Source organism: Balaenoptera musculus, chromosome 9, assembly GCF_009873245.2.
Source record: "Balaenoptera musculus isolate JJ_BM4_2016_0621 chromosome 9, mBalMus1.pri.v3, whole genome shotgun sequence".
Lineage (NCBI taxonomy): Eukaryota > Metazoa > Chordata > Mammalia > Artiodactyla > Balaenopteridae > Balaenoptera > Balaenoptera musculus.
Window position 1 is genome coordinate 86,988,012 of NC_045793.1, and position 25,623 is coordinate 87,013,634.

Consider the following 25,623-nt stretch of genomic DNA (forward strand, 5'->3'; position numbering starts at 1 on the left):
GATCTTGCTGTGATGTATGTCATAGAGTGTTCTGCCTATGTTTTCCTCTAAGAGTTTTATAGTGTCTGGCCTTATTACGTTTAGGTCTTTAATCCATTTTGAGTTTATTTTTGTATATGGTGTTAGGAAGTGTTCTAATTTCATTCTTTTACATGTAGCTGTCCAGTTTTCCCAGCACCACTTATTGAAGAGGCTGTCTTTTCTCCATGTATATTCTTGCCTCCTTTATCAAAAATAAGGTGACCATATGTGCATGGGTTTATCTCTGGGCTTTCTATCCTGTTCCATTCACCTATATTTCTGTTTTTGTGCCAGTACCATACTGTCTTCATTACTGTAGCTTTTGTAGTATAGTCTGAAATCCAGGAACCTGATTCCTCCAGCTCCGTTTTTTTTTCTCAAGATTGCCTTGGCTATTCGGAGTCTTTTGTGTTTCCAAACAAATTGTGAAGTTTTTTGTTCTAGTTCTGTGAAAAACGCCATTGGTAGTTTGATAGGGATTGCATTGAATCTGTAGATTGCTTTGGGTAGTATAGTCATTTTCACGATGTTGATTCTTCCATCCAAAAACATGGTATATCTCTCCATCTGTTTGTATCATCTTTAATTTCTTTCATCATTGTCTTATAGTTTTCTGCATACAGGTCTTTTGTCTCCTTAGGTAGGTTTATTCCTAGGTTTTTATTCTTTTTGTTGCAGTGGTAAATTGGGGTGTTTCCTTAATTTCTCTTTCAGATTTTTCATCATTAGTGTATAGGAATGCAAAAGATTTCTGTGCATTAATTTTGTATCCTGCTACTTTACATGCCAGCAGGGACCCAAGAGACTGAAGCAGCCTGTCCTCTTAAGGTCTACACAAAGAGTCAGCCTAGAAACACATCTGCTGCATTTGATTGGTCAAAGCAAAGCAGAAGGCCAGCCCAGATACTAGAAAACAAACTCCACCTTGATGGGAGGAGCTGAAAATATTGTGGCCATGATTTCCAACCTGCCACAATAGCTTACCAAGTTTTAACTATAAAATTAAAATTGACCAAGTTGGTAAAATTCCGATTCTGACTTCTGTCCCATACTTGTGCCCTAGAAATTTACTGCAGGATAGGAAGTAAACAGAGATACCAAGGAAAAGCATGCAGATGGCCTTCATCAGTTTTCTTTAGCATTTATTTTTCCTCTTTTTTTGTCTACGCCATGTGCCACATGGGATCTTCGCTCCCTGACCAGGGATTGCACCCACGCCCCCTGCAGTGGAAGCATGGAGTCCCACCCACTGGACCGCCAGGGAAGTTCCCTTCATCAGTTTTCAAGCCATGTATTTTAAAGCATATTAGTGACATTTGACTTAAGTAACTAGTCAGTTAACTAGCACACACGTTTCTTGCCTGCTAAAGCCTACACTCCTAGCTTCTCTGAAAACTAGGGCATATAGTAGTGTCAGTAATTAAGTGCAAGGATTTTGTAACAGGAGCTAGGTTTAAATTCTGGCTTTGCTACTTTGTGTGAGTTTAAATTATCTGAAGTCTGTATTCTGCAGATTCATCCATAAAACAGGGATGTCCATCTGGCAAAGTTTTTGTGAAGATTAAGAAAGATAATGTATTCAGAGATAAGCAGAAGGCTTGGCACTTGGTAAGCATTCCGCAAGGTTAATAATTTTTATTAGATAGGCCTGAGTCTGCATGAGGTGTATTGATGCCTTAAGATCTGCATATGACTCTTGCAAAGGGGGGCACTTGGCATTAGGGACTTCACAAACACTCTAAAATAGTGAAGCCACCCCAAGAAGCTTTTGGGCTATAGCTTTCTAAATTTTCTTGAGTGCCTTTCCGACTTTTTTTTTTTTTTTTTTTTGGTACCTATAAATTTCCTCTTGGCTTGCTTTGCTGCCCCCTTCTGACAGAATGGGGAAGAGTTCCATGATGTCCCACCTCTACAGCCACTGAAACTGCTAAAAGCTATCAATGTCAAAGAATCCAACTTTCAAAAGCCTTTGGCCCTAAATTCAACTGAATTCACACGAAAGCAAAGTCTAAATGTAAAATTTCTACATATAAATTTTACTTTATTTCTGTTACATGGAAATCGATATTGACAGATGAAATAATATTAAAATGGATCAATCCATTTTCAATCTTTGGATTGAAAAGATGCCAAGAATACTTTGTTATTCTGAATGGCAATAGTCAACTTCCTATAAACTTCCTTTTACCTTTCTGAAACAATAAAATGTGTACATATATAATTTTAATTTAAAAAATGTTTTTCTAGGGAATTCCCTGGTGGTTAGGACTCAGTGCTTTCACTGTGGAGGCCCGGGTTCAGTCCCTGGTCGGGGAACTAAGATCCTGCAAGCCGCAAGGCGCAGTGTGGTCAGAAAAAGAAATAAAAATGGCTTTCTAATGTTAATCTCAGCTAATCTCTACATATTTCAAATTATACAATATATGTAGTGTGCCCAGATTGGTATTTAAAATTTTTTGCATAGAAGCTGCATGAAAATGTTATTATATAATTAATTCAAATACAATGAGAAATGCTAAATACTTAGATTTTATATTTAATACAGTAAATTATTTAATGCTTTCTCACATTTTAGTTTTAGGAAGTATTGGAAATATTCTAACAGGTTTACATATAAGTTGATAAAGCTAAAATTTAAAAACCACAATACTTTAAAATATCACAGATGTATTGTACATTTGTGTACTTACTATAAACTTAATCCTACTAAAATTTTTTTCAGTCAGGAAAACAATGTTTTAAGGAGAAATTTAGAACTACTTTTCTGTTTAATGTTTGGCTATTTGGGTATAAATCTGTAGTAGCCAAAGAATATGTTCTTGCTGAAATGTTGGCAAGAGTTAAGTCACAAATACTATTACATTAAATCACAATTATAGTACATAGGCCATCTTATCTCTAAAAAATGAAAAATGGTTGGAATCTTTGGAATTCCCTTCCCCCACTAACTCAACAAAGCCCAGATTTGTTGTAGTTTAAAACACTGAGACACATCTTCTTGAGCTACCCAATCGTAGCTGCTTTTCACTGATTAAATTGTTCACGATCTAATTGGTCATCTGCATATCATGCAAGATTTGTGCACCTTAAAGACAAATAGCGGGGGAAACAGACTGCAGCAAATCTGTTAAGAAAATACAGTTTATATTCAAAACTAGAGCTACTTTTAGCACAATATATTGAATGGTTATGTGCCAAAATTTTTGTTAAAGTTTTCACAATTCCCTATCTGCCAGAATTGAAAATACGAGCTTCTGGCCTTTAAGAGCTGTGTAACAAAGATCTAAAATTGGAGAATAGAGTATTAAAAAACTGAAATTAATTCACATCTGATTATTTAGAAAGCTATTAAATGTGAATGTGAACTTTTGATACCTAAAATAACGTCACTAAAAGCAGGCAATTAGGAGACATCTGTGTAAGAAAACAAAAACAGCAAAAACTTTTCCAAAACTAGCGCAACAGTGATTTAATTAAATTTAATTCTATATTTAGGATTAAATTAGAATGACTTCACAGATTGCAATCAAGGCCACCAGAAATGTACTTCAACAAAAATATTATAATCAGAACACATTTTAAGACTAAGTATACTTAAGATGTCATTCTTCACTTGAATTTCTCTCAAAAGCTTCAGATTGCAAATTGCATTATTTTTATTGCTTCCCTTCTCATTTAGCACAAAATCGTCTCTTTTTAGTTTAACTATGTGCCCATTAATAGACAAATGGATAAAGAAGATGTGGCATATACATATGATGAATATATATTACTCGGCCATGAAAAAGAATGAAAATTTGCCATTTGCAACAACATGCATGGAACTAGAGTGTATTATGCTAAGTCAGACAGAGAAAAACAAATGCTGTACAACTTCACTTATATGTGGAATCTAAAAAACAAAACAAACGAACAAACCTAACAAAACAGAAACAGATTCATAGAACAAACTGGTGGTTGCCACAGGGAAAGGGGGTTGGGGGGGATGACTGAAATCGGTGGAGATTAAGAGGTACAAACTTCCAGTTATAAATGAGTCACAGGGATGTCATGTACAGCACAGGGAATACAGTTCAATAATATTGTAGTAACTTGGTATGATTACAGATGGTAACTAGACTTATCGTGGTGATAATTTTATAATGTATAATAATATTGGATCACTATGTTGTACACCTGAAACTAATATAATATTGTAAGTCAATTATACTTAAGTTAAAAATTGACACAGGCAATGGCATTAAAAAATGTTTTAAACAATAAAATAAAAAAAATAATTTCATAGTTTCAGCTATTTGAAGTGACCACAGGGGTTTAGGACATACAGTTATGTAAATTTGCTCAGGCAAAAACTTAACCACATGTCCTACGAGGCTGTTACCTGAGAGGAAGTCACTTAGCTTATGACTGAGCCTAGCTCAGCACTGACATGACTATGGCTTTACTGCTCTCTGTTTACCAATATTAGGAGAAAATGTCCATAAAGTGAAAACTACTAGAGTAAAAAATACTATTTGTGAAAAATTGCTCCAAAAGAAAGGTAACTGATAGTGTTAGGATGGAAAAGTAAAGATTAAAGGTCTTTGTAGCATTAGCTGTAAGGGAGAGGATTTGGATAAAGTAGCAGGATAAATTTGCCAGTGGTTTATCTCAGATACAAATGACCTTATTTATTATATGCTTTATATAGAAAAATAAAAATGAGTAACTTTATTGATTGTTCTAGGCAATACAAAAATCACTGGGAGAAAGCTAAAGGTGGAAAAAGGCAGAATTTAAAACATTATAAAGATAGGCAATGGAACAGAAAGAAAAAAAAAATCTAGTAATTGACTCAGATCAATGAATATATAACATATGACAAGACTATATATTTAATGGAGGAAGGACATTAACTGGTGATTCATAAAAGGAAAAAGAAATCTACCTCACACTCTATACAAAAAAATTAATTCTGTAGCTTTAGATAAAAACATAACATAAAAATATAAATAAAAAATAAAGCTTCTAGAAAACTAAAGAATATCTTTGTGATCTTGGGGTGGGCAAAGATTTCTAAAAGAGGACACCAAAAAGGAGTAATTATAAAAGATTGATAAATTGGATTTAATTAAATTCAGGAACTTCTGTTTATCAAAACAAACAAACAAAAAAACACCATTAGTAGAGTGAAAAGGCAAAGCACAGGCAAACACACATGGAATATATAAATAATTCCAACAAATCAATAAGAAAAAGACAAACAACTAAATAGAAAAACAGGTGCAAAGTTGCCAGATGATAGGATATGTGCATACTCAGCTTTAGTAGATACTGCCAAACAGTATATGCTTGAGACTTGAACAGGTCCTTCACAAAAATGAATATCCACATGGTCATAAGCACATGAGAATGTGCTCAACCTCATTAGTCAGGAGGGAAATATGTTAACAATCAGAACCACCACTTTGGAAAATTGTTTGGCAATATCTACAAAGCTGAATGTATATGTGCATACTCTATAATCCAAAAATTGCACTCCTGGATATATACCCAACAGATTTATATATATAAGTGTACCAAAACACATTTTAAAATGTTTGTAGCAACAAAATTTGTAATTTTCCCAAGCCAAAAACAACCCAAATGTCTATTAGTAGCAGAATGAACAAACTGTGGTATATTCATACAATGCAAAACTCTAGCAATGAAAAATGAACAAGCAACTGCTACACATATAATAATGAACAAATCTTAGAAGCCCAAGGGGAAGCTTCTCAGTGGCTGGTCCTGTTCTACTGCTTGACCTAGGGGTGGTCACACTCAGAGGAGTGTATACTTTGTGATGGTTAATATGCTTTTTGCACCCTTCTGAATACATGTATACTTCAATGAAGGAGTTCCAAAGCAACTCCTTACCAAGAAAAAAAATCTTTACAAATGATTTTAGTGCCATATTATACAAATCATAAAGTGTATGGAGACTAAATTTTTTTTCAGTTATACTTTATTTCAGTTTAAATTTTATTAAGAAAATGATATGCTGTAGAGGTGTTTGTATCTTATGACTGTCCAGGGTCCACTGTATTCACATTTTTTGAACAAATATATGAGAAAAATGTGAAATTCTAAGACCAATGAGCTTTATAAATTTTTCAACATGAAATCACAGTATTATTTTCTCTTCCACAACAATCCTCTTTCTATTCATATACGATTACTTTATCTCACTTTAGTCTCATAATTTCTTCCCTCTTTTATATGCAGAGGGAAAATACAGATGTCTATCAGCTTTGATCAATGATGTCAAAATTCAAACTTGGTACTTACGGAAAGGACCTCTGCTCCAGTGCAGGATGGGAAGAAACCAGTTCCCTTTTCCCAACTGCACCTTTGTTTGGTTTTTTCCTGGCATCCCAGTAGGCAATAACGAGAAGGCTAAGAAGGATGCCTAGGGCTGACTCCAGGATAAGTATTTAGAACTGCAAAGCCATATTTCTGCAGAAGGTGCTCCCTATTCCATAATTAAGAAATTAAACCCCATTCATACTCATGACTTAAAGATAAGACTGAGCTGGGAGGAAGGTGGATATTAAGTCTAATTTCCCACAAAAGAGGAACGAAAAACCAAAACAAGTAGGCACTGTAAAATTGTTTTTGTCTTTTTAATGGCAGGTCAAATATCCTGAAACATACATATATTCTGATAGTCTTCTAATCCCAGTTGAGTTCAAATATTAAAGTAACACACACGAGCTAAGAGAATTCAATATTGTTCCAAGGCACTTACTGAATCTCCATAACTAGATGAAAACAAGGACAATTAGGATGGACAATTAGACAGTATATAATATAAAAATAACTTTTTGCTTACAATTTACAAAATGTATTATTATTACAATCTTTGATCTCTGATAACCTGTAATGCTGGCTGCATGAATCCAGCAATTTTAAAATTCAGAAACTATTTTCTAAAACTTCAGGGCAAATAATTTACAAATAAGGTACACAAAGATTTAGACCATGCAGAAATTTCTTACATCTTCTGTTAATAATATTTTATGACTGTAACTTTATCAAATTATATACCTACTTGCCCTGTACATATACAAAATAATGCATACATGATAAAACATTAGCAAAAGAGTAGTCCTTAAACTCAATTTATCATAAAAGTATTACTTATATTAACATGTCTACAAGCAGCGTGTAACAGGGTTAAGAGACATTAAGGCAATAATACTTGAAGTTACAAAATAAACCGTATGTAATACTTTTTCCTAAGTGTAATATAAGGCAGGTAGATGGTCCCAGCAAAAAACACTAAGGTAACAATCTACACTGCTGTTAGTCCCACATTTTTAAGATGGAATACTATAAATCTGGCTTTCAGTGGCACTTGAATTTTCCAGTATAATTTAAAGTGTCTTTTAGTTCCCTGAATCATGTCCATTCTGAAGGTGGATCTCTTGGTCCTTTGGGTTTTCCACAGCGATTACCAAAACCTATAATCAAAATACCACAATAATTCTCTAGTGTTCAGAAATATTTTTACACTATTAAGCTCATGTCTGTAGACATTCTTATTTTCTGGAACAAATAAATTTCCATATGGAAATTTAGAACTTAAACTAAACAAATCTCTACAAACACAAACCAACTCTTAATTTGTTCTGGGTAGTTGAAAATAATTGCTTCTTTTATAAAAATAAAATCAATTCTATCAAAATGTAAGAAAAACAGCTAAGATATTTTAGTCTTTCCAACTCAAAAGAAAGATTTGTTTACACGCTGCAGTTTTTTATATTTTAGTTTTTAACCTCAGTATGAAACAGAATAAATTAGTTCATTTGTTTCATAATTAATTCCAAGCAACTTGGACAGTACATGTTTTATTCTTGGCAAGTGCCATTTAAGAACCTGAATAAATCATAGCACAAAGATAAACTTTGCCTTAAGGAAATTCTGGAATGATGGCAAATAACTTTTTTTCATTCTTGCCAGCATTAACTACACAATTACACTGTTAAAATTATCTAATAAATTACCAACTTCTGTGGCTTCTGTTGGACTTTCTGATATTTGATCTTTCTTGTTACTGAAAGTAGGTGGACATTCTGTACAAGTCTCTGTATGAATACCTCGTGCTGGATGGTCTAAAACGCAAATCAAAGCCATTGTTATTCATAATCATGTGTAGCATCATAGGTAGAAGAATCCTCTAATTGTTTTAATGTGGGCAGTTAGTTAAAAGAGCAAGTTTTTTCTTGAGCATAATTTTAGAGGCCCAGATAAATATAAATGCAAAGGTAATGAACACAGGAAATTATATTAGGTGTTCTTGCAGGCGCCTAGAAATCTGCAGTGAGTACTTCTGCTGTGTGACGATTCTCCTTATGCTCCTACTTTAACTGCAACTGAAATGCCTTTATATGGAAATCAATGGCAAACAAGTTCATAGTTTATTAATGGACTTAATACTTGTGCTTAAAAGTAGTAATTCTTTTCTTTTAAGATTTAGCATTGCTTAAATTTTAGTTAGTTTACATATTTAACTGCCAATGCATAAGATTAGTAACAAAAGAAATCAACTACTATGATTCAGGCATTCTTTCCCCACCTTCGTCACATCCCCTACACCCCCTGTAAGGAACTTTTCTGGAAACTTGGAATACACATCAAATAACAGACAATCCTTGTCCTCAGGTGCTTATAGTCTAGACAGGGGTCGGCAAACGTTTTCTGTAAAGGTCTAGAGAATATTTTAGGCTTTGCAAGCCACGTACGGTCTCTGTCGCACATTCTTCATTGATTTTTGTTTCTTTGTTTTTATTTTTAAACACCTCTTTAAAATGTAAAAATAATTCATTCAGCTCAAGGGCAGAATAAGAAAACAAGCCACGGGCAGGATTAGGCCTGTGGGATACAGTTTGCTAACCCCTGGTCTAGTAGGAGAGCCAGACAAGTACATTACTTATTATAGTAGTGTGATAAGGTTTATAATAAACAGGGACAGAAAGGAGAGGCATGTAGACGAAACAAGTGGCGGAGGGGTATTCCTCATATTTCTATGAGGAAATGATGATTTAGGCTAAAAGCCTCAATGAAGTAAAGGGCCTACTACTGAGTAAGAGTTAGTGGGATTCATGAAGAAATTAAAGATTTGGAAAATTCAGGGGAAATAAAAAGGGTATAAACTAGAGCAGGTAAGATAACCAAGCAACGCTGAGGGCTCAACTGTGGATCAATCCTAGAACTGTATGCTCACTCTGTAAAACTGAGCCAAGTTCCCCAGCAGTATTCAGTAATCCTGAGGGATAAAGTAAAATGGTATGGGAATTAGGGGCAAGAAAGTTAAGGATAACTGTGAGTGTGACTAGAGTGATGGATGATGGTATCTAGATTGAATAGAGAAGGAAGAGAAACCAGAAAGAAGGAGTTAACAGATAATAAGAAAATAAAAGACCCAGGGATCTAGCCATAGCAGCAGTACTAATATAACATAGATAATAATAACAGCATTGTTACCATTTCAGTGCCTACCATGTGCCGGGCACTGTCTAATACTCTCCATATATGATTTAATTTAATTAAATCTTCGCAACAATCCTCTAGGGTAGGTTACTACTATTATCTGCATTTCACAGAGAAGAAAACTGAAGCCTAGAAAGATGAGGTAACTTGCCCAAATCCACATAGTAATAAGTAAAATGGCAAAAATGGGACTCCAATCCAGGTGGGCTTGACGCTAAAGCTTCTGCTCTTTTCCTTATAATATGTTGCTGCAGGAAAGTAAACAGAGAGTAATAAAGAGTTTATGAGATGGAATGGAGCCCCATTAGGCAAAGATCCAGGAAGAGAGCAGCTGAAGCAGAATGGAGGGTAAGGGCAGAGGTGATAGATAAATTGAGGGAACTGTATAAGCTAGGATGTTTGATGAGCTGTTTACGTAGTTACTGATTTATAAGAATTAACAAATAACTTGACCTATTTTACTATGATCGTAAAAGTAATGTAGTAGAAAAATTTTCTAACTTGGCATTATAACACTGGGTTGAGCTAACATAACCTTACTAGCCTTCACAAATGTAAAAGTCCTAAAAGGAAGATTTCCAAAACAATTGATTTTTAGGCACCCAATTCAATCATCTAGGTTAATTTGGGGCATTTATTCAAATCTTTGTCAGATCTAGATTCTAAGTGTTTTTATAAACAACAGAAATAAAATACAGGAAAATATTTTAAAAATAATTTCCTTCCCATCAGCCTGTAACTACTGATAATAAATGCTGTTATCCTCCTGATCAATAATAATATCTGGTATAATAACGAATTTTAAAAGAATTATACTACATAATTCAGGTTCTAGAAGAGTTGTCCTACATATTTTCACATACTGAAATAACCAAATAAATAGCATACACCATGAGACATGCTATTTTATGGAAATTAATCTATATAATCTATAGCAAAAAGGAACACAATCCAACTTACCACATGTTTCACTTCCAGAGGTTATCAAGCCCTATAAGGAAGACATTCAATAGCTATTACAGTACATCCCTTTCAGGTACAAATCATAGAAAATTTGGTCTGTTACGAGTATATATCCCAATAAATCAAGATCTATCAAGATTCTCGTGTCAAAGGAAAAGAAAACAATGGTGTTTTCAATTAGGGTTAAAAATTTTTAATGTTGTGGTGTTTTATACTGGGAGTAAAAGGATAGGGGAATTCCTTTTCCTTCTGGATGAAAACTGAAAATGCAGAAGTTACTACATAAGGGAACATACACAACTGCATTTTGCCAGCCCTCTACTGTATTCATCAAGTTATGATATCACTGATTGTAAGACATAGCATCATTATTAGGTTACCAATACTTTATTTACCAATTAAAGTATATCACGATGCTTTTTTAATCAATTTTAAGATATACGCCAATTTCAGAGATATTCAAATATGAGAGAAATAATAATGTTGATGAAAAATGGCATTTCCCGTGGCTAAAATACTTAGCTACCAAAACATTTCCTGAATGTGAAAGGAAGTCTCACATGACCAGAAAAACCAAAGGGAGAGACAATATACCTGGTTTTATAATGGAAAGAACAAAATCTAGGAAAGCACTAGGACCCTGAAAATAGTAACTCCTGTTCTATTCATACCTCCAAAATGATTTGAAACAAGGCATAATTTACAAATTTCAAAAACAGCTTGGGAAAATTTCAAAAGCAGCTTGGGAATATGACCATCACTCTGAAGTGATGGTCATATGTAGATCATAATGCTCTTTAAAAAAATTTTAGGGCTTCCCTGGTGGCGCAGTGGTTGAGAATATGCCTGCCAATGCAGGGGACACAGGTTCGAGCCCTGGTCTGGGAAGATCCCACATGCCACGGAGCAACTAGGTCCGTGAGCCACAACTACTGAGCCTGCGTGTCTGGAGCCTGTGCTCCGCAACAAGAGAGGCCACAATAGTGAGAGGCCCGCGCACCGCGATTAAGAGTGGCCCCCGCTTGCCGCAACTAGCGAAAGCCCTTGCACAGAAACAAAGACCCAACACAACCCAAAAAAATTAAAATAAATTAATTAATTAAAAAAATTTTTAGATCTCACATTTTATACACTTTTCATGTGAAATTATAGCATAAGAAATAATTATCAAAAATTATATTTAATAGTCTTAAGGTAAGTTATTATAACAAACAACTGTAAGATAAATTAATAAAACAAAAGAACAAAAATATTGAGCTATAGCTGTTCCAATCCCAAAAGGACTCACTTCAGCTTTTCTTTGTTCACACTGTTCCTGATTTTGAAGTTCACTCCACTCAGATCTTACAGGTGTATCTGAGAAAAATGAAATCTTACCATTAAAATTAACATCTTTAATTCTTAAAATTTCTTGCTTTAAGGTAATATACAAAAACAGATACTATAGATTTTTAGAAACTATCACTTCCACTAAAAAATTTCTAGCTTCTATTAATTGAAGAATATGCCCTTAAGCTTTCTTCCTTAAAATTTAAAGAATTGAGTTATCAGAGTTTATTACAAGTGCATTGTAATCTACAGGTATGACAGACTTAGACTTATTTATTTAATATTAGTGAAGTATACAGCTTCACTGTTTTTTAACATTCTCAAAATCAGTTAAAATGAATAAAATATTTGTAAAATGCAGCTCAGATAAGACTAGTAGTGTGCACCTCCACTGAGCACAAGACACTGTAAATATATTAAAGCTGTTTCTATACTCTTTTTCAGGATGGGAAGGATGAGGAATATATTATCAATACTCTGAAATATCACTTTCTCCCTCACTGATACTCTTGTGGCCTTAAGGGTCCTCAGTTAACATCAACTGAGTGATGCCTGCCTACAACAGAATTTAAATGTTTACTTACCTAAACTGGTACCAAGTGAAGCAGTTAATGTCTTTTCATAAGTAAGTGCCATTTTTAATGAATGAAAAGACAATAAACTGTATACAGTTATAGTTGCATTTAACTGGATTATAGTGTTTGATATAAATGCAGCCATTTTATTAGCAGTCTTAGCAAATAAAAAATACCATTATAAGTATTTTTCATACAAGGAATTAAAAACATTTGTCAGTATAAATTCAATCCTGTTTTTCAATTTAATTGTGTAGCTCAACAGCAACAGACTGTAATCAGCCATGTTTTTCAGAGCTTATTATTAAAGCATGAAATAGGTAAAATCAGAAGATACACTCACTATGTTCACTGGCCAATACAAAAGACTCAGGAGTTCTTTCAGGTAGGGGAGGAGGCGAATCTTCACTAACATCAACATCTAAATCAAATACATAAAATTTAGACAAATTATGAACTTGTTAAAAAATGTTAACTCATTTAAAAGTGAACTTTTTATCTAAACAAAATAAGACAGCTTTCTTGACATTCTTAAAAATCACTGCCACAAGTATCTAAGAACCAGTTTTTAAAAATGCAAAAATAAACAAGATATCGTTATCACTCGACTTATCAAAAACAATTATAAAGCTTATTGAGCAAAGACTGAACTCCATCACTATTGCACAGAGAAAGTGACTCTCCCATGACTTTCCTGACACCGTGTAGGCATTAATCACACTGTCCTCTGAGTCTGAAGGCATCTTCAGCAGAGAAGCCAGCAGGCGAGTGCCTTCTCTACTGGGTTTGCCGATAATGCTTTGAGTCCACAAAGGAAAGCTTCAGTCATTTGACTTAAGTCAGTGTTTCCCAAACTGTAATCGATTGCTTAACTCCTTTTACGAGTTTTGCCATACTGTGGACCATATGTCCTATTTTTTTAAATCCCACTCATTTTAAACTTAACTATGTACTTCAGTCATGTTTTAAATAGTAATGACTAAAATAACAGATTAAAAGTGCTAGTTATTTTTCTAATACACAAAAATATAACCATTAAAATTTTTGGATGTTCATTTATTTATTGCCTAAAATCTTGTGAACAGTGGCATATGACCATACTTTGAGAATACTGACTGAAGCCATATAAAAGCTTTTCACCAGTAAAAACAAAATTAGCTCTTGGAAAAGATAATGCATTAAGTAAGCCTTGTCAGTTAGCCTTATTACGGCATAAGGTGAAATGAGAGTATTAGATCCTTTGAGGTTTCACTGGAGGTAGAAAAAGAAAATATGAGGATACAATTCTGTGTGTGGACTCTCAGGTTAGAAAAGATGGGACAAAGAAAGGAAGATGTGAGGATCCTATATTGTCTGGGCCTTGACAACTGTTTTCTTAAAACTGTGAACAACTGTGCCATGATACTTTGCTATTTTACCACATTTGATAGGCTATGCATTAAAAAGAGAGTGAAAATCAAAAAAAGCCTTTTCAATTTTCAACATGCATGAGCCAGGTATGACTGCTCTGGTTCCTCCTACAATTATTTAGCTGAAGACACAAGAAAATACAGCCCCTGGATCCTGCTGAGAGAAGAGTTCCAGTCCAATACTTTGTATATATATATGTGTGTGTGTGTGTATATATATATAAAAATCTGTATATATATATACACACACACACACACACACACACACACACACACACATATATAAAACATGAGTACTGGAACTCTCTCTTGCACATAAAGTTAAGCTACTAAAGAACTATCTACCCTGTCTGGTAGTAACAGTCTAAGCAATCATCGTATTTCCCCTTGCTCTTTTGTTACTAAGAGCTCACAGTGAAGAGATGGCTGTTGGAAGGAAGAGATGCATAATCTTGACATTGTGGTGCCATTTCACAATTACGTGAACAATTCAGGAAGGACAGTATCGCTTGTTTACATCAAGTATCAAGTATCTTTTGGAAACTCTATACCTCTTCTGTTACAACAGTCCTCACTCTTGAAAGACTTTATTTTCTAACTGTGGCCTTGGCTTCTCAACTGCATGTTTCTCCCTGGATCTCTGGATTGCCTTTTCTGTGTTATAAATTTGTGTTTTAGAGGTTAACCAACCAGAGCCTGCACATTTTTCATAGGCTTTTGTAAATCATACACTTTATGGGAGCCTAGTGTAGCCATGTCTGAGAAATCTTTCAGGAGGCCTGAGTCAATATTAAAATCAGAATGATAGCCAGGAATTTTTTTTCAGGCAGTAACTTATGCAAAAGTTTGTTTTAGGTATCAAAACAAAATTATTCCATAGCAAATTTTAAAACAAACAAGCAAACAGTAATCTAATCCTTGTGCCAAAGGTTCATCTACAAGGTAAATAATTACTAACATTAAAAATAGGACTGCTTGTAGTTATGCTGCAACACAGAATACTTACACAGGAAAACCATCTGTTAATACCAAACTCATTTAGCATAGTTAAGGTAGGGTGAAAAGAAACCAGAAATCACATTTACAGCTATCTTTGCTTTGAAATACAAATAAAATGGAGAGAAAGGAAGTGAGCTGGTATACAGAAGAGTGCTTTCAACTATTCTGTGCAGTATGTTGTATTCTAAAGGAACTCTTTCTGTTATCACCAAACACTGGTCATATGGCAGTAACTTTTAATAAGCGTGTCATATCATGCATCCTTCCTGCCCTCACCAAACTCTATTTCTAGTAATGGTTTAAAAAAATTTATTTCCTAGGTACAAAACACATGCCTGATATGCTAAAAAAAACCCAAAACGACAATTTCTTATCTACATATTTTCTTGTGTAGTTATAACTTAGCAGTTATTTTTCAAACTCTGAAGTCGAGGGGAAAAAATATATTAACAATTTTAAATTATGCCAAACTGGTGAAGTAGTTTTTATTGTGGCAACCGTTATCTTCTGAAGATCCTTGAAATAAACCACAAAAGAATCAAGAACATAGAAAATCATGTAAATTTAAGAAACTAGCTTAGACTCTCATTTACTCTACCAGACACATCCCCAAGATAAAAAAAAGAAAAAAAAGTATGTGTGAGTTGAGGAAAATAGAGGCACCACGGTATGGGTGGTACTTACTGGGTCGGAATTAGAAAGTCATCTTTCAAGTTCACAGTACTTAATTTGGCTGCACAAATTTGGCTGCACATGTAACTACCAGTCTATGTGTGTCACTATCAAAGTTCACCAACAAGTAAAAGAGCACTGATAATCAACCTGTCAATAAATAGCTTTTGTGTTTATATATTTGCTGTCAACTTCATGGTCTGTTTAAGATGGCAGCCGTGGTAATTTTTAGCGGATTAAAGAGGAGTTTCAAGACCCAGTAATACATCTTGGGAACTTAGGGCATGCGTTATCTTGAAATGCTTAGACTGCTTAAAGAAGAGAGTCATTAATTAAATAGTAGTAGCACTGATGACTAGACATGGAAATATCCCACTTTCTACTGACTGAATTAAACTTCCTATATTCTGAGCAGCTACAATATTGCTCCTTGGTTTAATAAACTCATTGTTGAAAGGAGCCTTTTTTGCAAGCATTTGTGAGGAGGTTTAAAATTTTAAAAAGGTATTTTGTAGTTAAAAGATAAAGATAATGAAATAGATATCTGTAATATACATGGGTGAAATTAAATGGCCAATCAAGCCATTCTACAGTATTTGTGTCACTGTCACTTTAAGTAATTCTATCTTCCCTAAATTATTTCTAATTATTCAGTCATATAAAATTTTGACCCATATAAATACTGAGAGTTGTAAGATATAAGAAGAGAAAATTTTCAGTTACAACAATTTAAATATTTTGGAAACAAAAAGTCCAGTAATGCAATGTGATCAAACTAAGGTAACAATAAATAAAGGCTTACTTAAAAATAAAATTAGTATCAAAAATAATGAAATTTTGCATAGGTTCTGGAGTAAAGTGTGGAATAAAACATAATGAATTAATATAGCTAAAGTGCTTAGAACAGTGACTGGCACATAGTAAAAATATTATAAGTGTTAGATACTATTATCATTACCTTTTTCAGCACCTGAATGTATTGTTCCTGCTATATCATGTCTAGCAATGGACATTGATAATACTTTCCTTGTAGAAATGCTTTCAGTACTAGCGGCAGCAGAAACAGTGGCACTTGCTGTTGAAATACTGGTTTTATTCTTGGTCACAGCAACATCAGAGTTCCTTTCATCAGAGTCCGAGTCATCAGAGTGAAGAGGATTAGTAAAACTGAGGGGTGCTCTGAATAGAGGGGAACTGTTGTGATGATCTGTGAGATCATGGGTTGCAAGTTGTGTCGTGGGGCTTGGTGTTGAGCTCCCAGTTTTCATTGTTTGACAGTGGGTATCTGAGGATTTGCCTTCAGAGGAATCAGGCATGGGTAGAGTATTCTCAGGTCCATGAAATGACCACGGTGCATGTCCTTTCTCATCAAGAGGTAAGCGGTCTGGCCTTGGAGGTGTGTCTGAATTCTTCTGTGATTCTTCTGGTAGGATAACTGGAGCTTTATTTGACTGTGTTGCATTGCAGTCCACACAGGAATTCTGGGAAATATCATCAATTTTTAGATCTCTTGAATTCAATTCCTGTGATTTAAAGATTTTATCAATTGTACATGGTGAAGCCGAAGCCGATTTAATTTTAATTGCATGTCCCCTATTCAAGAGTGTGTTCCCTTCAAAACTTTTTGGTCCTTCTTGAAGAGGGACCTTCTTAATCTCAAAACTTAAATTTCGCTCCAATTTTTTATCTATTTGTTCAACAGTTGATTCATTTTTCCCTGTAAGTTCTGTTGATTTATTATAGTTTCTGTTGAGGTCTGTTGAATGTTGTTCTGATGAAACCACGTGCAACACTGGCTTTGGATGGTATCTGTCATTGTCCTGCCACACAGTAGTGACTGTTGGAAAAGCTGAAGGGGGAGAAGGTGTCAAGATGGGTGGCACTGGGTGAGGTTCTGGAGGCTGCAGTATTTCTTCCTTAGCATCCCCTTCTACAAGGCAACTGGAAAATATTAAGAAAAGGGTATTAGAATGTTCATCCTTTTAAAAAATAAGTTGATAGGTAACAGTTATGTAGCTAAGCCTCTTTAAATTAAAAGTCAGTAGAGTCTGTGGTTATGAATAAAAAATTAAAATTTGCCAAACTAAGAAAAGTTAATGTTTAACAAGGTAGTAATGTATGTACATTGCTTAAAAAGGTCAAATAACACAAGAATTTTAATAAAAAACCAGCAGTCCCCTCCCACAGCCCTCCATTTACCCTGAGACATCAGGTTTCAACTTTTTAAAAACAGCTACTTCGAAGATTTGCCTCCGTGTTTCAAAATATTTCAAAATGCAGAAACGTTATTACTTGATCTTTCTATTTCACACATACTCTCCTGTCTTCCTACGATGGAAATGTCTTCTCCATCTTCCTAATACTGCTAATTTTTGGTTAGTTCAATCTTATGACTACAGTTATTATTCATACCAATGACAGCATGATTTCCTATTTTTTCTTATATAACTCTTATTTTTTCCCTAATAATTGGCTTGGGTTTCCTGTGTACCATCAGTAATTCAGCCCTTCTTCAAACTTTCCTGCAGATTTGTACACCTCCTCTCAATTGGTCAAGCATACCAGGTAGCTATCAATATCACAGACATCCCTCTTAGAAACCTTGAGCCTCGCGTTCCAGTGTGGCCCCCTGGCCCCCGAGGCTACCATAGAGCTGAGACTCTCTCTTGTGTTAGACTCTCCTGTTTCCCAGGTCCCATCTTCGTTTTTCTAGGTACACTTGCTCAATTTAGTGGGTTATACCCTCCAATTGCTTCTTAAAAACTATACACAGGAAACAGATTTCCTGAGGTCTACGTAATTATTATGTTTTCAAGGTTACTGACTTTTGGAAAAGGTGTGTTATTCTAGACTAGAAATAACTTTCCTTCAGACTTTTATAACTGTGATTCCCGTTCCTTTGATTGTGAGCTGTTTTTTCTCTTTTGAGCTTTTAGTTTCTTTTTTTTTTTAAGTCTTCATGTTCTACAATCTCATGGTGTAACTTCTTTTAATCCATTGTATTACAATTTTTAATCCACTACATTGAGACCTTTCTCTGCAAAAATTCATGTTACTACTAGGAACTTCTTTCCTAATTTCTTCTCTTCCAGTCTCCTTCCAGACTATGATTAGTTTTAGTTATAATTATTATTATTACTATGATTATGTGACATACCTCCTGGTTTGATTCTCTAATTTCTTTATCATCTCTCTCCTATTTTCTCTCTTTCTATTTGTTCATTTTCTTGGGAGATTTCCTTGACTGTCTTCTAGCCTTCTTTAGTTAAAATTAAATTTTAATTTTTAAAATTTATGCCATTATATTTTTAATTTCCAAGAGCTTCTTATTTATTATGACCTGGTTCTTATTTCATGGTTGCAATATTTCCTAATTACTGAGAAAACAGACAGTTGCCACCCCCCCATCTTTTTTCTATTCTGTGTTGTCTCCATTCCATCCATTTTTTCCTGCTTATTTGATTATGTCTTTCATGTTAGGGGCTTTGTCAAGTGTCTGATAATTCCTGGTTCTGTTCATTTTGAGAGAATGGAATATTTTAAATGACTGGGTAATGTGTATGTAAATGTAAGGGGGAGGGCTTGTGGCTTAGTGGCCATCTTACTGCTTGCTGACTGAATACAGTCCTTGCAACATCATTGGTGGGCCACAACCATCAATAACTATCGATTTCCTCTCTTGGGCTGGTTAAGTTTTTCAAGAGAGGGATTCTGTCTCCCACCAGAAGTGGCTATCAGTATTCTGGGAGCCAAATAAGGGGTGGGAGCAATCTCACTATTCAGCATGCAGATTCCTGCTTTCAGCAAGGAACTAACAACCCCACCATCAGTTGGACCTGATATACTGAACCCAGAGACTTCCAGGTTCAACCACACCAAAGTAAATCCCTCCCTACTGTGTTCCCAGGTGTGTGTGAAGCTGTCATCTGTCTGCTCAATTTGATGGAAGGCATCTGGGGTTCTAAACACTCTTTATAGAGATATTCAAGTACTCTTCTTGTTTTCAGTCCCATCCTACACACCAGGCTTAAGGGGGACCTCCAATTTCTGGGCCTTTCTGGGGGTTCTTTGAAGACAATCATCTTGATTCTTATTGGCTTCCCTCACCTACAGGAAAGCAAGTTTTAGCTTTCTCTGTTCTAAGTCCCTTTTCACATTGGTCAATGTGTTTTCCACTTCCCAAAATTCTGTCAAAATCTCATTTACTACCACCTTCTCTTCAGTTTTTTGGTTTTTAATCTTTATATATTTTTATGTTCCTCCACTATAATTTTAGGAAGTTTAGGGAGGGACCAGAGTTAAATGTCCTTAAACTGCCTATTTAACCAACAATCCTGTAAATGTTTTTAGAAGCAGTAGCCTTACATGATGTTGATATGTACATAGTAATGAAATTCTTAGCTACTCACGTTTTTAAAATAGCTTTAAGTGAGGTACAGTTGATATACAAAAACCTGAACATATATTTTTTTTAATTTATTTAATTTATTTATTTATTTTTGGCCGTGTTGGGTCTTTGTTGCTGTGCACGGGCTTTCTCTCGCAAGAGTAGTTGCGGCGAGCGGGGGCTACTCTTCAGTGTGGTGTGTGGGCTCCTCATTGCGGTGGCTTCTCTTGTTGCGGAGCACGGGCTCTAGGCACGCGGGCTTTAGTAGTTGTGGCATGTGGGTTCAGTAGTTGTGGCTCACGGGCTCTAGAGCACAGGCTCAGCAGTTGTGGTGCATGGGCTTAGTTGCTCCGTGACATGTGGGATCTTCCCAGACCAGGGCTCAAACCCGTGTCCCCTGCATTGGCAGGCGGATTCTTAACCACTGTGCCACCAGGGAAGCTCTGAATATATTTTTTTAATATATATATTTATTTATTTATTAATTTATTTATGGCTGTGTTGGGTCTTAGTCGTGGCACGCGGGATCTTTTGTTGCGGTGCGCACGGGCTTCTCTCTAGTTGTGGCACGTGGGCTTCTATTTGTGGCGCACAGGCTCCAGAGCACGTGGGCTCTGTAGTTGCAGCATGCAGGCTCTCTAGCTGTTGCGTGCAGGCTCAGTAGTTGCAGCATGCGGTCGTAGTTGTCCCGCAGCATGTGGGATCTTAGCTCCCTGACCAGGAATTGAACCCGCGTCCCCTGCGCTGGAAGGTGGATTCTTAACCACTGGACCACCACGGAAGTCCCAGAACATATTTAATGTATACAATTTGATGAGTTTGGACATATGCATATATTGGGTTGGCCAAAAAGTGCTTTTGCTTTCTAAGTAAAAATAAAAGACACATTTTTCATGTTTACCAAGAACGTTATTGAACAACGTATTCACCCTTTTGTTCCACTACCTTTTGCCATTTTTCAGGCAAGTTCATAATTCCGTCTTCCCAAAACTTTTCATCTTTTTGAGCAAAGAACTGTTATAGGTGCCTTTTACAGTCTTCCAGGGAATTGAATTTTTTTTCCATTAAGAGAATTTTGTAAAGACTGAAATAAATGGAAATCCCAAGGTGCAATGTCTGGTGAATACGATGGATGAATCAGAACTTCCCAGCCGAGCTGTAACAGTTTTTGCCTGGTCATCAAAGAAACATGCAGTCTTGTGTTATCCTGATGGGAGATAATGCATTTTCTGTTGACTAATTCTGGACGCTTTTTGTCAAGTGCTGCTTTCAGTTGGCTTACTTGGGAGCAGTACTTGTTGGAATTAATCGTTTGGTTTTCCGGAAGGAGCTCATAATAGAGGACTCCACATACACAACATCCAATCCCACCACATATGCAACATCACCTTCTCTGGATAAAGAGCAGCCTTTGGTGTGGTTGGTGGTGGTTCATTTCACTTGCCCCACGATATCTTCCATTCCACATTATTGTACAGTATCCACTTTTCATTGCCCATCACAATTTGTTTTAAAAACAGAACATTTTCATTATGTTTCAGTAGAGAATCGCATGCAGAAATACGGTCAAGAAGGTTTTTCTCGCTTAACTTATATGTAACCCAAACATCAAAGCGATTCACACAACCAAGCTGGTGCAAATGATTTTCAACGCTTGATTAGGATATTTTGAGAATGTCGGCTATCTCCCACGTGGTATAACATTGAATGTTCTCAATTAATGTCTCAATTTGAGCACTATCAACTTCAACTGGTCTGCCTGACCGTGGAGGATCGTCCAGCGAGAAATCTCCAGCACGAAACTTCACAAACCACTTTTGAAACATTCGATCAGTCACAGCACATTCTCCATATACTGCACAAATCTTTTTTTGCATTTCACTTGCGTTTTTACCTTTCTTGAAATAAAGCATAATATGCCAAAAATGTTGCTTTTTTTCTTCCATCTTCAATATTAAAATGGCTACACAAAATTTCACCAATTTTGATGTCTTTTTTAAATGCACGCTATGACAGCTGTCAAAATCAAACAAAATTGTTTCGAATGAAGTTAAAGATAACTAAGTGGTACTAGAACCATCTTATGGAAAAAACCAAACGAACCTTTTGGCCAGCCCAATACATCCATGATAGTATCACCACAATGAAGGTAATAAACATATCCATCACCTCCAAAAGTTTCCTTGTATCCCTTTGCGGTTCTTTTTGTTACTCAAATTTAACTGATAATTACACTAACAGACTTTCCCCTTATCCTTCCTTAATCTAAGGCTTGTTGAAATAAGGCTTAATACACTTTTATAGTACTTTCATATGCACAAAAATAATATAAGCCCCATCACAAAAAAATATATGCTACATACTGACTTTCCACTATGGTATTCAGCATTCATATTTTCACGAGGTATTCTGATGGAAAAAAATTCCACTGGTGATAATGACTTGCATCATTCTTATTGTAAGTATTGTTCTTAATTTCATCTGTCCTGAGGAATGCATTTTTTACTTCTCAAAAACAAAACAAAACATTCAGGACCTACCACTTGCTAGGTATTACACCAGTACCAGAAGACAGAACAATGAACACAACAGTTTGGGTCCCTAAGGAGTAAAAGTAAGCTAAAAAGGTAAGTTGGAGACATACTATGAAGGCCCAGAATTTCACGGTAAGAAGTTTGGTCTTTATAATATGGAAATATTACATTTAATTGGTGTGACAAAGTCTTAAAATGAGTAACTCTATAACTTTTATTTCAAATTGATGTGTTATAGAAACTCAGAAAATTATTTTCCTTATAATAAATTAGGCTGGATTCCATACGAGATGGAAAGATTATAGAGGTGAAGGAAATGACAACCAAAATATTAGAACATAACATTATAAAAACAAAAAACCTTCACTACTACCCTTTCTTCCAGAGAGTTAATACTATATAATGAAAAGAGTATTGGACTAGAAGATAACAGATGTGTGTTCTTAGTTGAACTCTGCTAGTCTATGCAGGTCAACACCTTTGGGAACTAGCTATATTAACATCCATGTGATCAAGATTACTGTAAAAATCACTGGGTTCACTATATCACTTAACACTTTGACATATCATTGACTATCTACAGAATGAATAAAGATACATGTGATCTAAAAAAGATGAGAAAACATATATAATAGATGCTATATCAGTGCTAATGATTACTTTTTAACCAAATGATATCTCCTAAACACCTTACACTTTGGAGTTGAGGAAGATGCTCCACTTGTGTTTAACATTTATTTCTTGGTTTTATTATGTATTCTAATATCTATCAATAACTTTAAAAATACATCTGAGATTAAAGGTATTTCTGAACAGTGAAAAGGAACAAAACAAGAATTAGAAAAGCAATAAAGCACAGAGAGCATAGGAAATTAGAGAACTACAGTAAGCATGCATAGCAGTGTGTTTTGCCAAAATCTACCCTCATTTATCTTAAAAAAATGCCAATTTGGATAATTCAATTAGAACTTTAAATTTTCAGTAGTCAAATAAATCAATCTTGTCCTTTGTGATTTCCTTTATCCCTTCTATTATATCCCCCTCTACAAGTCTGTCAAACATTAAACTCTATTCTATGTTTCAATGATTTGACTTTTTTTTTTTTTTTTTTTTTTTTTATTTATTTATGGCTGTGTTGGGTCTTCGTTTCTGTGCGAGGGCTTTCTCTAGTTGCAACAAGCAGGGACCACTCTTCATCGCGGTGCACGGGCCTCTCACTGTCGCGGCCTCTTGCTGCGGAGCACAGGCTCCAGACGCACAGGCTCAGTAGTTGTGGCTCACGGGCCCATTTGCTCCGCGGCATGTGGGATCTTCCCAGACCAGGGCTCGAACCCGTGTCCCCTGCATTGGCAGGCAGATTCTCAACCACTGCGCCACCAGGGAAGCCCGTGACTTTTTATATTTAATTAATTTAACTATCTAAAGCTTACTTTGGTGTGTGGTGTGATATAAAGATCTAAATATATTTTTTCCCTGAATGGTCAAAAATATGACTTAATAAATAACCCCTTTCTTTTTCCTTGTTTAATATATGTTAAATTAATTCATAACACAATCTATAATATTTCCTAGTTGCTTATTCAAGTCCATCAACTAACTGGTGTGTATGTATGTGTATGTGTATATATACACACACACACACTTTTTATTTTTTTTTTTTTTTTGGGCCACTACATGCAGCATGCAGGATTTTAGGTCCCTGACCAGGGATTGAACCCGTGCCCCCTGCATTGGGAGTGCGGAGTCTTAACCACTGGACTGCCAAGGAAGTCCCAACTGGTATATTCTTATACCACTAACAGATTATAATGCATTTTATTTATTTGTTTGTTTGTTTATTTTGGCTGCACTGGGTCTTAGTTGCGGCATGCAGATCTTTTAGTTTTGGCATGTGGGCTCATGGTTGAGGCATGCAGACTCTTAGCTGCAGCATGCATGTGGCATCTAGTTCCCCGACCAGGAATCGAACCCAGGCCCCCTGCATTGGGAGCATGGAGTCCTACCCACTGGAGCACCAGGGAAGTCCCACTAACAGATTGTTTTAAATATAGTTTTATAATTTTTAAAAGGGTTGGTTCTCACTCATCACTACTTTCATCCTAAATTTTCTTTGGTATTTTTGTCTCTTTATTCTTACAAGTGAACTTTAACATTATATTGGAAAGTTCAGAGACGATTCCTTTGGTATTTTGATGAGAACTGCATCAAATTTGAAAATAAATGATATTTTAAGTATCACTGAGAAAAGCTAAATTACATTTAACTTTTCCAACCAAGAACACTTAATTTTTTTCACTAATGCAAATGAATACATTTCTACTTCAGGTTCTACTTTCTACTTACGGTTATTTCCAGGTATTTATATTTTGAAAGGGATCTCTTTAAAAATTTTTTCTTCCCCTATTTGGCTGGTCTGTAGGACCACTTTCTACTTTTATTCAACCACTTTGCTCCTCTTTCTTATAAATTAGTCATTTTAAGGAAATATATTTGGTTTTAATGTAATTATTTTTTAAATCAACAAAAGGAAAATAACATTTCAAAGAAGAACCAAAGGGCTTCCCTGGTGGTGCAGTGGTTAAGAATCCGCCTGCCAAGCCAGGGGACATGGGTTCAAGCCCTGGTCCAGGAAGATCCCACATGCTGCGGAGTGGCTAAGCCCATGCGCCACAACTACTGAGCCTGCGCTCTAGAGCCCACGAGCCACAACTACTGAGCCCACATGCTGCAACTACTGAAGCCCATGAGCCTAGAGCCCGTGCTCCACAACAAGAGAAGCCACCACAATAAGAAGCTGGTGCACCGCAACAAAGAGCAGCCCCTGCTTGCCGCAAAAGCCTGCATGCAGCAACGAAAACCCAACACTGGCAAAGATAAATAAATAAATTTATTTTAAAAAAAGAAAAAACAGTCAAGTAGAGTAATAGCTGTTTTATGTATATGGACTTCTCCCATCACCCAAATTTCTACTTGCCTTTTTCCCAGGGCCCTTGGTCACCTGAATCCCACCACATCCTATGCTTGATCAGAGTTCCCAAATGCCTCTATTTGAGCATACCTCAGCTCCTTATTTTGATCCCAGAAATACCCTCACCTATCCAGGATATTCTAAGTGCCACAGATGTTTAAAAGTCCAGTTCATTCTCCCAGGCAGCCTTTAAAGGAAGTAGATAGATATTCATGTATTTCTGCCAGATAAAAAACTCTCTCGTTCTTGGCCT

The 25,623-nt window shown here is 35.6% G+C and overlaps 1 protein-coding gene and 1 long non-coding RNA gene across 7 annotated transcripts in view; one reads left to right on the top strand and one right to left on the bottom strand.

Moving 5' to 3' along the window:
* Positions 1–25,623, top strand: part of LOC118900715 — an 81,142-nt gene that overhangs the window by 34,528 nt on the left and 20,991 nt on the right. Inside the window, exons 3-4 of one of the 3 annotated variants that reach the window (XR_005021211.1) lie at positions 1,535–1,629; positions 22,419–22,495. This is a non-coding gene — a long non-coding RNA (uncharacterized LOC118900715). Of the gene's footprint in view, positions 1–1,534; positions 1,630–22,418; positions 22,496–24,929; positions 24,969–25,623 lie in introns of those variants that run through there. The other 2 variants (XR_005021212.1, XR_005021213.1) reach the window with 2 other exon arrangements.
* PTPN12 (protein tyrosine phosphatase non-receptor type 12) overlaps positions 6,647–25,623 on the bottom strand; it is a 90,510-nt gene continuing 71,533 nt past the window's right edge. For 3 of the 4 annotated variants that reach the window (XM_036863321.1, XM_036863322.1, XM_036863324.1), the window contains 6 exons: positions 16,440–17,422; positions 12,745–12,822; positions 11,786–11,853; positions 10,495–10,525; positions 8,049–8,156; positions 6,647–7,505 (listed from right to left, as the gene is read on the bottom strand). In XM_036863321.1, the coding sequence (XP_036719216.1) occupies positions 7,444–7,505; positions 8,049–8,156; positions 10,495–10,525; positions 11,786–11,853; positions 12,745–12,822; positions 16,440–17,422 (1,330 nt within the window). In that variant the 3' untranslated portion in view covers positions 6,647–7,443. The remainder of the gene's footprint in view (positions 7,506–8,048; positions 8,157–10,494; positions 10,526–11,785; positions 11,854–12,744; positions 12,823–16,439; positions 17,423–25,623) is intronic. The other variant, XM_036863323.1, reaches the window with a different exon arrangement.